Source organism: Corvus moneduloides, chromosome 1, assembly GCF_009650955.1.
Source record: "Corvus moneduloides isolate bCorMon1 chromosome 1, bCorMon1.pri, whole genome shotgun sequence".
Classification (NCBI taxonomy): domain Eukaryota; kingdom Metazoa; phylum Chordata; class Aves; order Passeriformes; family Corvidae; genus Corvus; species Corvus moneduloides.
The window spans coordinates 143,214,100-143,229,396 of NC_045476.1; the positions used below are offsets into that span (position 1 = coordinate 143,214,100).

General features: G+C 40.9%; 1 protein-coding gene across 1 annotated transcript in view; it reads right to left on the minus strand.

Annotated features, from left to right (window-relative positions):
• NIPAL2 (NIPA like domain containing 2) overlaps nucleotides 1-15,297 on the minus strand; it is a 56,355-nt gene that overhangs the window by 23,790 nt on the left and 17,268 nt on the right. The window contains exons 2-3 of the mRNA XM_032130078.1: nucleotides 13,512-13,580; nucleotides 9,100-9,271 (exon numbers count right to left, since the gene is read on the minus strand). Coding sequence (XP_031985969.1) covers nucleotides 9,100-9,271; nucleotides 13,512-13,580 — 241 coding nt within the window. The remainder of the gene's footprint in view (nucleotides 1-9,099; nucleotides 9,272-13,511; nucleotides 13,581-15,297) is intronic.

The window sequence follows — 15,297 nt, forward strand, 5'->3', positions numbered from 1 at the left end:
TTACCTGCAAAGTGTAGGAGATGGGGAAGTTGTACAATTTGATATAGTGCAAGGAAAGAAGGGTTTACAAGCAGCAAATGTTACTGGGCCTGGGGGTATTCCCGTCAAAGGCAGCCGTTATGCACAAAATTATAAACAATATCCATCCCAGCAATTTCCCTACCCACAGCGTACTTTCCCCTTTTACCCTATACCCAATATGAACCCTTTCCTAAGTTTACCCCATCCCCAGTTTATTCCTAATCCGTTTTTCACCCCATGGCTTCCCTATACAATTCCATTTCCCTACAATTCCTCTCCGATGCCGAGGGGGGGATGAAAAGAGGGAGAGAAGAAATTAAACCCTCTCCTGCCTCAGTTTCCCCACAAAGCATGCCCGGAGAGTTCTGTCTCCCTTCTGTCAGCCTTAAGATGTTGCACAGAATCTGTTTGGATATTTAAAGACGCAGGAGGGTGGCTTGTTTTGTCTTGAAACTGTTCTTGTTACGTTTATCCAGTAGTTTTCATTCTCCTTTTATTAAAATAAAACGGGTGAGGTGTTGGGGTCCCTCCCCTGCCATGGAGCCCTGGGAGAGGGGCCCTGGGGGGGAGGCACGGGGTTCCCCTGCCCCTGCTCAGATTCATTCCCCATTGGTTGGTTTGTGTTCCCCGGTGTGGCCAAGGACCCTCGGGTCCCGTGACTGGGGGAGCTCCTGAGCACAGCCCCGGCCGTACGGCTGGAGAAATAAACATCTCTCTGAAACATCTACCACGAATCTGTCCATATATATTCTTTTCCACGGGACTCCTGGTTTGATATATGCTTGTTACAGTAATCCCTGCTGTAACAATCATGCCTCTGTTTTCCACTCAGTAGAAAATCAGATATAGCAGAAGTCATAAAATTAAACTGTATCAAGAGTGATGGGGATCTGTGCAAATGAGTAAGTGCAATAAAAGGATCTTCAACTGAAAATGCCTCATTGAAATTAAGTTGCCTGATACGGTTTTCTTTATTCAATTTTTCAGTGATGACTTTGCTGGAGTGAAGACACTGATGGTATCCAGGCAACACTGGTAATAGCAGAGCTACCTATGTTTAGAGAAAAAAGAAGGGACAAAAACCAGGAAAGAAGCAGCAACATCCAATATAGCGCAGGAATTAATTACTGCTCTGTCTCCCTGCTCTCACAGCTTTCACAAATCCCACCTCAGCCCACTCACCTAGACAGTCTCTGTCACAGCAAAGACCTGTTGCTTAAAGGACTGGTATCTCAGTGATTTTTTTTTGCTGTTGTTGTTTGTTTGTTTGTTTGTTTGTTTTGAGTACTCCATGTCTGGGCTCTCTGCATTCAGCAGAGGTCTAGTAAATGCAATTCCACTGTTGGCATCCCATTTGGGGTAAGATGAGTTACGCCCAAGTGTCAGCTGGGGGGGCGGGGGGGGCACAACCTCTGAGGCTGGCAGTGGGCACAAGGATGTGCTGGAATGCAGCCAGATAATGAAACTTGTCACTCAGCCTGTCATTGGCTTTAATAATGCATTCAAATGCAGCAAGCTCTGTCTCCAGAGATAGCTGGTAATGCACCAGCGATCATGAGCTCAAGAGAATCTATGTATAATTAATACTCTTTATGATGTAGAGTAATATGTAGAGGAATCCAAAAATGGGAGAGGTTTGAAGAACACATATTAGACCACCTAGGAGTAGAGAAAAAACTGAAGTAAGAGGTGAGGTACCAAGGTGAGGAGAATGAGACCCAGGAGGTACTCTGAACACAAAAGACAACTGTCTTTGTGGATAAGCTGCCAATGCTCCATTTTCATTCAAGTGAAGAAGAAAACGAAATAGGGTAAACCTAAGAGAATAAGCAGAGAACAGTTACACAAACCTGATGAGATGCTAGAAAATATACATGACTGATCAGGAGCCCCTCAAACTCTGGCTGTTACCTCCAGGACTAAATTTTAAGCAAGCTATGGTAGCACAGCCAAGAGAACATGACATTTTAATTTTAATTTTGTTAGTTACCTGGGGTTTAAGCTCCCAAGTTTGACTTTGGGATTGTCTTTCATATAATTCAATTTTCAAGGTAGGTTTGAATCAGATCAAAGCAAAGAAACCAAGAGCTGACTGTCTTGTTGGAGATGGGCCAGGGAGGAGGGGTATGAAAGGAGCCCTGGGAATGCAGGCTGGTGTTTGCTAATTTTGCTTTCTGCTGGCTTTGCAGCTTTTTCTGGCTGGCAAGACAAAAGACACCAAAGTGTTCCCCAGGAGCCCAGTGAGAAATCCACAGCCCTCCCAGCTGCTCTCCTCCTCTTCCTTAGCTCCTTTGTGCTCCCACTCACAATCTCAGGTGCACTCAGTTGCTTAAGACATTAACTCTTCCAGAAAAGGCAGTTTAAAACAACATTCTAAAAGGCCAACACACACTCGATGCCATCTCCTCTCTGTTGGATGGCCTCCAAGCTGATCCTGCTTTGAGCAGGAGGTTGTGTTAGGCACTTTCTGAAGGTTCCTTCTAACCTGAGTTATCCTAGGTCTTGTGAACTTTTTGCAAGAGAGTAAGTGGGCACCCAGAGGCTATAACTAGGCCTACCAGATGCATGAATATAAGCCCTTACTTTATCCTAAATTCAGTTCTTAAATGCAGACCTGCTGAAACTCCCCAGACTCTCCACTCCTTTCCCACCCTCCCTCAGATCACAGGTGTGATGTCTCTCATCTTCCCACCCCTCCTCCTCTCTACCAGTGATGTTATACCCCCATACTTTCCTCCTAGTCCACTTCACCTTGATTTCATCCCATCACCACAGCGTAAGTTTAACTCCCTACCACTCAACCCCCATCTTCCCTTTCCCATGCCAGGGTTCTCTTGTTCTCCCTCCACAGAAACCGTGCTTCCTCCTCTTCCACCATTATACTGATGTGGTTAATAAACTATTGAACATTAACTCTATGAGTGAATAGACTGAGGAACTTGGGCAATTGCTGTGCTGGAAAGTATTAATACGTGTTTGCAATGGGTTTTTTGTTTGCTTTATTTTTTTAAAAAAGCTATAGACAGTTATAGAGATTGAGATCTGTGTCAGAGTGAGGGATAGTTTTCTTCTTGGTATTTTTTTTTATTGGTCAGCAATACAATACAACAATACAGAAATGCAGACCAAAAATTGTGTCAAAGAGTAAGCTGGCAATAGCTCAGCAACAAAACAAGCAATTTATCACTGTTCTGAAGCCTTGCTGGTTTTGAATCACTGGCTTTGGGAACACAGAACATGCACAACCCTAGGCCTGGATTATCAGCTGTCAAGTCATCAAAGCAAAGACTGCATCCCTGGTCATCTGAGAAGACTTGTGTACTTTTGGGTGAATCAGAATAATTTTTAGTTTTTTCACTAATTATTAAGGTAAAACTTTCAAAAGTAGGCAGAGATCCAACTCCCATGGCCAGTGACAATGCTAGACCAAGAGAAGGGCAGAAAATCTGGGAGATGATCTGTTAAGGATTAAACATTACAGAACCAATATATCCTGATGTAATCCTTGGGTTGTTCCATGCCTTGATTGCATGCTTATATGAATATCCATAATTTGAGAAGTAAATAGGTCCTGTAAAATGCTTGTATCTATATGACAGAGCCTTTCTGAATGCTCATGAAACTCAAATGGAAAATATTATTTGACACTACATCAAAATCATGATACATAAAAACTGTTGGGTGGGAAATGGGGGAAGGGGTTTGTTCAGGAGCTTAATTGTTATCTAAAAATCTTCATCTTTTCATACATCAGCATAAACCAGGCTGGTTTACATTTGTTATTGAATGAATATATTCATTATATATTGAATGATCATATACTCACATTATTGAATGAATTTTTATTCATTGCAGCATGTGAATTTCAATGTAAATTGAAAAAATGATAAAAAATTCAGAGTTTCTTCATGATATGCAATTAAGTGCCTTGAGGAAGGGCTGTAATGGTGCTGCACATAGCTCAGTCAGCTGCTCATTCTCTTAGGAGAGTGATCCTTTACAATTGTCTCAATATGTAGGTTTTCTCCAGCACAAATAGAAATAAAGACCAGTGTGATGTGTGGGTTCTGCCACTAGCAGACAATGAATGGTGAGAATCCAGCTCACAAAATAACTCCTCTGCTTCCTAGACATGAAAGCTGCAGTTAGGATTGGGTTTTGTTTGTTTCTTTAAGAAAGGGATAATACACAACAGAAGTAGTAAAAGATAGAAAATACATACTGATTCATAGTATGTATTCTCTGTATTTCATTCAATCCAGCCATAAAAAACTCAAGTGAGGGTGTATGATTTATTTTTCCTATGCAGAACTATTTCACTATATTTCACTATTAAGCTATTTTCCTGATTCTCAAGCTATTTATGATCTTTTTGCCTCTTTTTTTTACTGTCAAGTCTTACACTAATTTTTGTCACAACTGTTCATAAATTCAAATATTAGTATATCCTTTCTTTTCCTCTTTTCAATTCCTAGATGAGCTTTATGTACTATTTAAAAAGATTAGTGCTCTCCTCATAAATGCATAGACAGCTTGCACTACTTCTGTCTTCTCCAATAGTTAAAAAAAAAAACAAAAACAAACCACAGAATTTAATATTTGCTTCAAATGTTCATTTTCTTAAGCTTAACAGACTCAGTCAGGTAAAGGCATTTAAACTCACCCGTCCAGAAGAATACTTTTGTACCCATTTCACCACTGGTCTGGATGAAATACCAAGGGAAGAGAACTAGACATGATTCAAAGACTAATGCACCTCTCTCAGTTTGTGCAACAATATTTCATTTTGAGACCAAGAATTTACTCTGTTTTGTGCAAATTAAGGGTGTGCTTCCATTTAATCAAGCAGTTTAAGTTCACCTGGTTGATTTTACCCTAAATCAGTTGAGCAGTGCTCGAGTTACGAGGATGCAGTTGTGGCCAGTCACATTTCAAGATGTGACCTCAAAGTCTGCTTTATATGAACAGACCCTCAGCCTATCTTCCAAGCTGAAGGGATTCAGGACCATCCCAGTACTGAAAAACTTGCAGATGCTTCAATCCATCCCTAAACTCAAGCTATTGTAGTCTGCCACAGAGTCAGGAAAATCTGGAGAGATGATGACCTATGTAGTGCATTTAATTGCTGGAGCTCAAATGACAGCTGGGAACAAATTTATTACATCTAATTGACTACTAAAACCCATTCTTAGTTTATATGACGGATATTAATGCTACACTAAATATAAAGAAAGACATTACAGATAGTTGTTGATAGCTGTCCTGGACACTGAACCTGTAACATTTCTAACATGATCAAAGATTAGTACTGGAAAAGTAGTGAACAAAACATGAAAAATTTTTCCCCATCTGAGAAAGTGCTCAAAAGAGAGACCATTAAGGTGAGCTTAATTCTGTAACCTGGATTATAGGAAATACACAGTGCAGAGAGAAGCAAAAACCCTGAAAATCCTTTTGTTGCATCTTCTAGACAAGTACAAATCAAGTATTTTAAAGAATAATTTGGTGAATGTTTCCTAGATATCATTAGTAACAGAGTCCTCAAAATCTCAAGTTCTTGGGCCACAAAGATATTACATTACAGTGAGTGGGAGAAATCAATTTCTACAAGAGTATCTGAGAATCTTCCTGAAGTACATCAGGAATATAACTTTTCAAAGCCTAAAGCACCCCACTACTGTTTACACGGAGCACATAAAAATGCAAAGGGATCTTAACAATGTCAGGCTAAGTGAGTCAAGTGTAAAACAACTCCCCATAGAATGATGAAAACTGCAGAAGAAATTATCTCCAACACCACTGGCCTCTCCTCACCTTTTCCATCCCCAAGTCATTTCTGCAGGCAAAAGCAAGATGATGAGCTAAAAACCACTGCAACCTAAAATTACCCAAGCTACGTGTAAAACATGAGTTTTACTTTTTAAGTATAGAAAGTTTCTTAATGATCACATCAAACATGTATTACTCCTCCACTCTTAAAAATTTACTAATTTCTCCTCTTGAAGAAAACAACTGCTGTCTTCTCAAACTATTTAAAACCCTGAACAGATGTAGAGCTTGCATCATTGCAACCACACACAGAAATACTTACACTGTGTAAGAAGAAAAATATAGTTTTTCTAGCTTAATTATAAAAAAAAAAATTTAAATCCCTTGGTGCCATGCCAATTCATGATCTTTGGTGCTGTATTCTTTTTAAAACACAACACTGGAAGCATCCAGCTCAATAGAAAGAGGCAAAAACTTTTCACTATTTAATTGATTCCGGGTTACGTGCAAAATTCAGTTGAATATAGTTAAATGTGGTAGCAGAGCATAATAGATGTTGGCTCCATCTATTTTAAGATGCTTCCTGTCTCAGAAGTCTGGAGATATATGACGGGTACAGCCCAAATCCATCCTGGGCAGAGACTCTTGTCTGCCTTATCCTCCTCCAAACCCTGCTTTCCAAGCAAAGGAAACTTTCCCTGCAAACCCAGAGTCACAGGGATTTGCAGAGAATCCCCTAGGTGACTGGACATACTGCAAAGCACATTTCTCTTCAGTACACCGTATGTACTGCATTTCCAATGTCAGTGAAAGTCAGCCCTTACCATACGGGGGGACATGTTGACACTGAATTTGGGAACAAAATGCTTCTCAGGAGTTTGGACTTAGGGTTGAGGTACACATTTGGAGTTTGTTATCCAGTACTTAATTTGTTCATTAAAAAATATTAATTTATGAAAGACACAAATTCAACAATTGTTGCTGCTGGGATTTCTGCAACATGTATAGACAGCGAGGCCCGTGGAAAGAAAATAGGGACCGATTCTTGACAGATGTTTCAGAGATCTTTATTTTCCAGCCGCATGGCCGGGGTCCTGCGGAAGAACCTCGCAATCACCGGACCAGCAGGGTCCTTTTCGGGCAGGGGAACACAAAACAACCAATGGGGAACAGGACTGACCAGGAAGTAGGGAAACCCTGCAGGCCGTGACTCTACTCCAGGGTCCCCTCTCACAGGACCCCATGCCAGGGGGGAGGAACCCCAACAAACAATACCTCAACAAAACCTGTCAGCTAGACTCTGCAAAGGCCACCCTCCACCACTTAAAAGAGGTCACAACTTAATGAGAAAAATATTTTTGATCTTTTAAATTGGAAGACCTGCTGCCTAAACTACCCATTGCCCAGTTGTTAGCAGATGATACACATTTGACTTGGTCAGTTTGTCATTGCCCTAAATGATGAACTCTTTTAAAATTAAAATCTCTCTGGCTTTAATTTCAGAAGACAGGAAAGTATCTTGTAGTAGGAAGTGTTACTGGGAAGTTATTGCTGTAATTGGCTGTCTACACAATTTTTACTTGCCCTTCCTTAAGGGAATGTCTGCTAGACTAAATAAAATTTCAGATATTTCTATTGTTTGGGCTATGAAATGGATACTATCAGCTGATTTATGGGAATGGAATATAAGATAATGTGCTTTCTGGAATCTTCCAGAATAATCATTCTGGGCCATTAAAAATAAAAAAAGCAGATGAGAATTTTGGTAAGACATAACAGTTAGGAAAATGGTTTTTGGTATTTGTTATAAATAAGGGAAGGGGAGAATGAAGGAATCACCAGATGCAATGTTTCTTCGCATTTTGCAAAAGCAAAGAAGGAATCTGCTTGGATAAAAATCAACCCTAAATGTGATCTCATCTTTTTCAGTTTAATAAATATTGACGTCTTTTTTCCTACTCACTGCTTTTTGCTTTTTCTTTCTCATTTTCGCTATTTGCATTTTATTCAGTTTGGGCAACAAATGAGATTGGTCAATATTCTTTGATGTTCAGAGATGTCTGACAATGCCTACAATTGTTAAAGATACAACTACTGCCACCAAAATCACACTGGGATATGTCATATTAATTTACATTTTCAACTCAGGTAATATCTCATTCCTTTCTTTGAGAAATCTTTCCTACTATAAAGAACTAACATGGCTTTATATCTGAAATTCTGCAATAATTTAACATTAAAGGTTACAGTAAATTGCCTGCAGTTTCCTTCCCCCTCTCTCTCTGCTAAATTGCACCCACACATGGTTAGCTGCTTCCTTCCACTGCAGCCAGGCAGTCCATGGGAAGATAATTCACCTTTTCTACCTCCCCATGGAGAATCACTCACTGCAATGTCACTTCCAAGCATGCAACTGGTAGCTGCTGGCCATGAACTGTTATCACTTGCAAATAGCAAGTAAATGAGCTCCAGCATATTCAGAACTGTTGAGATATCTCAGTCCTGGATGTTTCAGCTGTGGATGTGAAGTGTCTAGGTTAAGGGATGCAGCTGCACCCTGTACTCCTGTTTTTACTGCCTCCGTACAATATTTCCCTGTCTACCCTGCTTTACACTAGTACAACATGAAGACATATTTTTAAATGTGTTACTTTGTCAAAGAAACAGACATCTCATACTGTCTGAGCACCTTAATAACAAAAAACCCCACATGAAGTAAAGAGCGAGATCATATCACTGCAGCTAAAGTCCAATTAATCTGTACATAAAGGAACAAATGAACATGTCTAATAATGCCTGTAAATGTACTAAACATTTCTGGAAATTTCTAGGCCCTTTTTGTCGCACACTCCAGAGAGTCAAGCAAGTTTACCCACATCAACATGAATCATGGTGATGGGCAGGGAAGAGGTAGCAGAAACCACTTGCTGTGATGGTAACACAGCAAATACGCTGTAGGTACTCGGGATCAGAGCTCAGCTCTGTGCGTGCAGCAGGATGCCAGTCCCCCTCTTTGGGGGCTTGCAGAGCTGGCAACAGTTACAGCACTGGGCAGGAACTAGCAGAGCACAGAGTGACGCAAAAGACAAAACCATGGAAAAAGAAATATATTAGAAGAGTCTTTGGTTTAAGTAGACAGTTTTTGTCAAACTGTCAGCTCATGTAATTATATGAATAATTTCTTTTCAAACCACGACATTAACATTTTCCTCTTGTTCCTGCTGCAGTTTCTGTGGTATTATTCCTCTAGCCACAAGCAAGCATTTGATTAAAGCATATACCCAAGCAAGAAATTGCAAATCGTCTCACCTATAACAGAAACACATCCCAGTGGAGCGACAAGAGCAATGGGGGCGAATCCATAGGCTGTGAAATTGCCCACCTCTCCAAGCCCTAGGAGGGCAATCCCACACCACCATAGCTTGCTCGTGTAGTAGGGCTTCTGCTGTGCTTGGCAAACCAGTCGGCGATGAGCGCATTTCTAGAAAATTAATTATTAGGAACAGGCATGAATAGAAAGACTTCCATTGTGTTCTTATGTCTGACAAAAGGGGAATAATTAAGGGGGTTGTCAACTTCAAGTTGCAGGTGCATCGAGGTTTTCTTTTTAAACATGACTTTGAGCTTGTTGCTGCAGAGTTTTGTGTTAACTCAGTGCTGCTTCAGATGTGCTTTCTCAGCCATGGTGGAAAGGGCTGAAAAGTCAGGCCTCTGAATAAACCCCAAAAATGCTAAGTGAGTACTAGCTAGTGCTTCCTAGCTATCACCACACACATCTGTTCTTGTCTCAAAGCAAAGCTCAGCAGTTGTGCTCTGAATCTGGAAACACTCAAAGGCAGGAGACAGGGCAGAATCAGAACTGTGGCAACAAACTGGGACAGGAGGAACAGACAACAGGGTGTTCCTGTCCATGAAATCTATCCTCGCCAGAAATATCATTTCAAAATGGAAAAGGCAGCACTTAATCACATGTTCTGTAGGGAGGACTCTAAATTAATTAAATAGAATTTATGATTTGGCTACAATCTCCTGTTTGACCTTAGAAGGAGATCACAAGTAAAGCATTATTTTCTGAAGAAAAAACAGTTGGCACAGGTATAACATATACTCAAGTAATACTTCATCAACACTTCCTGGTACATGAAGAAGGTGTCATTGACACAAGTTGTAATTGTTTTCTCTCTGGCTGTACAGCAAGAACCTGTACATGGAACGGTAATTTGTCTTTGATCACACTGATCTTCTGAAATAGAGTCCAGGCAGTCTCCATCAAGAAAGTGTCGTAACTGGGAATGATGCAATGTTTACCACATTAATTCTGCAGATTATCATTTCCTTTCTTAAATTGCTCTCCAGTTTCTCTGCACATGGGTCAAAAAAGGTGGGAATCAAATGATACAGTTATTACAGTACAAGTGGTGGTAAAAGAAATTTTTTCTCCGTCACTTGCTATCTGACTTTAGAAGTCTCCCTGCAGAGCCTGGGGAGGTTGTAAAGAATTTTCCTCATACTCTCATCCTTCTCTGTAGGCTACTTGATAGAGTATGGGCCAACAGCAAAGTCTATAACACCCCATAGTCCTAGTCAGTGCCCTTGTTGAGAAGATGCAGCACATTATTGGAGCTTCATGCTGTGGAACCTGTTCAAGGGATGAAATTCTAGGAAGAAGTTTAGCCCTCCAAGGAGAAAAAGAGCAAAAGGAAATCAAACTTGAGACAGATGTTCTTCACAGTAACATCCAGGATTTTCCATTTTTATAAACAAGGAAACAAAAAAAGTCCAACAAAGATACAGATGAAATTAATATTAAATAATATTCAAATTATCACTCAAGAATACAAGTTTCTGCCGAAAATTAAATAGGACAAGTTTTTAACTGAATCCTGAGATGCGTTTTCACCCCAGAATCTTGTAGGATTAACTTTTGAGGGCATAGTGAGATTTAAAGATGTGAAGCGAACACAGGATGGTGAGCTCAGCAACTCCCCTACAGCCTTCGTTCTCCAGATGTCCATCTTCTCTGCACAGTAATGTGTGCAAATGGTATTTAGGTGGAGGCTGTTTATAACTCAGTTATAGCTGCTAGAGGGAGGAGAAGCAGGATAATGGACTGCATGATCAGAGAGGGACAGAGAATAAAAAAATTTGGCCTGTCCCATTAATAGGAGTGTGAAGATAAATGTTGAGATCTAGGGAAAGTCATTATTCATATTTAGAAGAATGGAGAAAAACCTAATTTAAAGGATAAAAAAAATTCAGTTTAAACTTTCTGCCAAATGGCAGTGAGAGCTATTGGGTTTCCCTAACCAGCATTTAAAAAGCTGATCATTCAAATCCAGGAAGGGCTGTTATGATTATGGCTGTCAGCAGAAGTCAGCCTTTATGCCTCAGTACATCCCCTTGCGAAGCATCTACTTTGACATCCAGTACCCTCAGCAGACAAAAGATGTGAAGTCTGAACAACCTCATCATTATGGCTAGACTGAATTTCCACTTCACTTTTCTTCACTTCACCTTTACCTTTCCACTTCAACTTCAGAGGTCTTCCTAGAGCCTGTCCTAGTGCTGTCACCACCAGCAGGTTGGAACTCATGTTGGAGAGGCAGCAGTCACCTCAACTTGCCTACCACCTCTGGCTAAACAGGTTTCTTTCTATGGGATTCTCCAGCTAATGATGTTTAAAATAGGAGGGAACCACTGAAGAACCTTCTACCATTAATGAAGTGGGTTACTATGAATAGAAGATTTCATATTCCACAACTTTCTGTTTCATCCTTTACAGAAAAAGCAAGAAATAGCTTTATATGAGGCCTGTACAACTTCTAAAATACCAGCTAGCAAAAATACTTCTTCTGGACAATTTATACAACAATGTTTTCTGTGCTTTAAAAACTTTTGTTAGAAGACCTAAAAATACAATGAAGTCTACAAGATAAAGATTATAATGAAAAATTTAACTTTCTACTGAGTATGTATTCTAATTATTAAAACAGAAAGGATTTTATAAATGACATCCCACAACCCTTTACCACAGTTGTAAGGGCAGCACCTCCCATTACTTTTATGATTTAAATAGTGTTTACTCAGATTATCTTAATTGCAGGAAAAAAAGCTAAATTGGTCAAAGTTGTTTTGGGGTCCAGTATTCCTAAAACCTTTATGTCTTTATGCATTTATGGAACAGGTCCTCAGGGAGCAGACTCAGAAAGAGGCCCTCTTTGATCTGCTGCTTGTCAACAGAGCAGATCTCGTCACCAGTGTGGTGACTGGTACCATCTTTGCCACAGAGACCACAAAATGCTCGAGTTTAAAATCTTTGTTGACAGGAGGAAAAGTGCAGCAAAACCTCAGCTCTGGACATGAGGAGAGCAGACATCAGGCTGCTCAGGGAACTAGTTAGAAAAGTCCCCTGGGAAATGTTTTTGTAGTGCTGGGGTCTGTCAGTGCTGGTCACTTTTTAAACATCACCTCCTAAGAACACAGGAGCAGCAATTCCCCAATGTCAGAAGTCAAGCAGAAGAGGCAGAAGACTGGCTTGGCTGAACAGGGATCTTCCCTTGGAAATAAGAGAAAAAAGGAAAGTGTGTGCCCAGTGGAAGCAAGGTCAGGTGACCTGGAAAGAATACAGAGATGCAGCTTGCCACTGTAGGGAGAAAGTTTGTGTGGCCAAAGCTCAGCTGGAGTTGAAGATGGCCAGAAATGTGGATGACAATAAAAAGAGATTTTTCAGACATATAATAGCAAAAGGTAGCATAGAAATAGCATCAGCCTGTTACAGGATGAGGATGGGCACTTCACAAACAGGGACATGGACAAGGCAGAGGTGTTTAAGGCATTCTTTGCCTCTGTCTTCAACAAGGATGACAGATCAAGGGGGTCTCAGTACCCTGAGCTGGAGGACCATGGCTGTGAGAATGATCAAATCCCAGCTAACCCTGAACTTGTTCAGGATCTACCGCTCCAGCTGGATCCCTACAAATCTATAGGGCCTGATAGGATTCATCCAAGAATCCTCAAAGAACTAGCTGATATAATTGCAAAGCCTCTCTCGATTGCTTTTGAGCAGTCTTGGGGATCTGGAGAGGTCCCAGCTGACTGGAAGCTGGTGAACATTGTCCCACTTTTCAAGAAGGGCAAGAAGGGGACCCTGGAAAATATACACCTGTCAGTCTCACTTCAGTGCCAGTAAAATAATGGAAGAGATTATTCTGGGACGTATTGAAAAATACCTGGAGGACAACATAGTCATTGGTCACAGCCAGCACAGCTTCATGAGGAGAAAGTTCTGCTTGTCAAACCTGATTTCCTTCTATAATAGGGTAACCCACCTAGTTGATCTAGGAAAGCCAGTTAATGTAATCTTTTTGGAATTCATCAAAGCTTTTGATACTGTCTCTCATAGTATCCTTCCTTCCTCCCAGGTTCAGTGGGACCACAAGTGAGTCGCAGCTGGTATTTCCTTCTGGCACATTCAAAGGAGGAGGAGTTATAACCATTTCTGCTATTCCTGTATGACAATCACAGCACAGAACAGGTTGAGAGCTCCCAACAACTCCCAACTTCCAGAAACTACAGCAGGGCACTGCTAGATTACAGTTAATGAAAGAGAGAAGGTTTATTAAATGCAACAATTTTGCATTTTGAACTTCACCAAAACCAAACTGCAATGTAACTACTTGCTAAATGTAAACAACTCTGAATAAAGAGAAACCATATCATACCTGTATATTCAAAGAGACACTAATGAGAAAATTTGAAGCAGCAGCAAGTAAAACTCCCAAAAGCTGAGTCTGCAAATCACAAAACAAAGAAATACAAAAATAATTATTAGTTTAAGAAGAACAATATAATGGTGGTTTTCTCATAGCACATTATAACCCAATCAAAATCAAATTATTTTACTTTTCAGTCACTGAGTTCATGCTGCAGTGAGTAAAGTGATAAGAAATACCTCTGCACATTTGTCTAGGGCTTAAGTAGTAAACAAGTGGAAATGGAAAGGGCGTGTCAGTGGTTTTGCTGTCCTTCAGTAGAACACCTTCTTAAATCTCATGAACGAAAAAACTAGGCAGGTTTGCATTGAAAACCACATACAGGGTTTTTTTCCCCCCAGAAAAGGGCCTGGTTTTTACATTATCCTGAAGGAAAATCATTATCAATCAAACCATTCCTATTGGAACACCATTATCTTATGTGTTAACATATCCACTATTTGACAGGGCAGCCAGGATCATAGGTCTCCTGACAGTTTCTTCAATGTATTGTGTTATTTCATCAAATAATTTCCTAATCAGACTGTCTAATTTTCAGTAAGATTTGCAGACTTTCTATGAAGCCAAGAAATTAAAAACATTCAAGCAGGATTCAGTATTTTGGAAAGCAGTCATTTAAAGATGCCATTTCAGCAAGGTCAAACAACAGGTACTTGATAGAGCTCCCTGTCCACTTTCAAAATGTTCTGACGCATTGCAAGCCATCCTAAGTGTATTAAAAACCCATTCAAGGTCACTTCTACGGAGCTATGAGGAGCCCCATTAGCTTGTAGAAAAGACAAACATACCATCAGTTTTTATAAACAAGGTCATGGTAATATAACCCAGCATAACAACTGTTTGCAGGCTGTAAAGCACGATCCAACTCTATGCTCACAGCCTCAGGTTTCATGATACTTATCCAAGAAGGTGCCTGGACAACTCTGAACAGGCAGTGCCTACCAGCCACAGAGACTGTTACCCGTCAACATTTATAAGGAGCAACAAGTTGTCCAGCAAGCACGTGGGGGGGAGATTGTTGCCGTGGCTAGGTATTCCCAGACTAAGAAAAGGCATTCCCAAACGTGTGAAGGAACAACAGCCTTATTACAAATCGATTATAATATTCTTATTTAAGCCAAACAGCAGAATCCAACCATTTCCAGCCCGTATGTTTCTGTAGTGGCTTAGAGTCGGCAGGAGAAGCAGACAACAGAACTGCTCCGAGTGAAGTGCTTGGCTGCCTGCCAGGTGTCACCAAGACATGACTGATGGGTGCAAGGGGATTCAGAGACAAGAATGCAGGAAGTGAGAGGGCTCACTCTGCTAACTATTACAGCATCAGTGCCACAACCTGGGTACAATAAGCGTTCAGTGAGAAGCATTACTCAAGAGTTCAGCCCATAGCTTCTGGTGCATGGCCACTGGAGGTCCTTCCCCTCTTGCATCGTTTCCTCAGGATCCTCCAGTGGGTGTTCCAGCAGCATGTTCTGGGCTCACACACACACTGTGTTTTTCATGCTCTGGGAACACATGTCACTGGAGCCAGTGGGAAGTGTGTGATGAGACATCTCAGCACACCGCAGCACAGACGTCTCTGCTGAGATCAGCACTGTTACAGGGACACAGCAGCCTCCTTCCACTCTGGGGAAGTGCTGTCACATGGACACCACCCCAGCCTTGCAGAAGCAGAGGGGTTGGGTTTTGCTTCCTTATGCCTTAATGCTCTAGCATCAAATCCTGAGCACTGATCTTG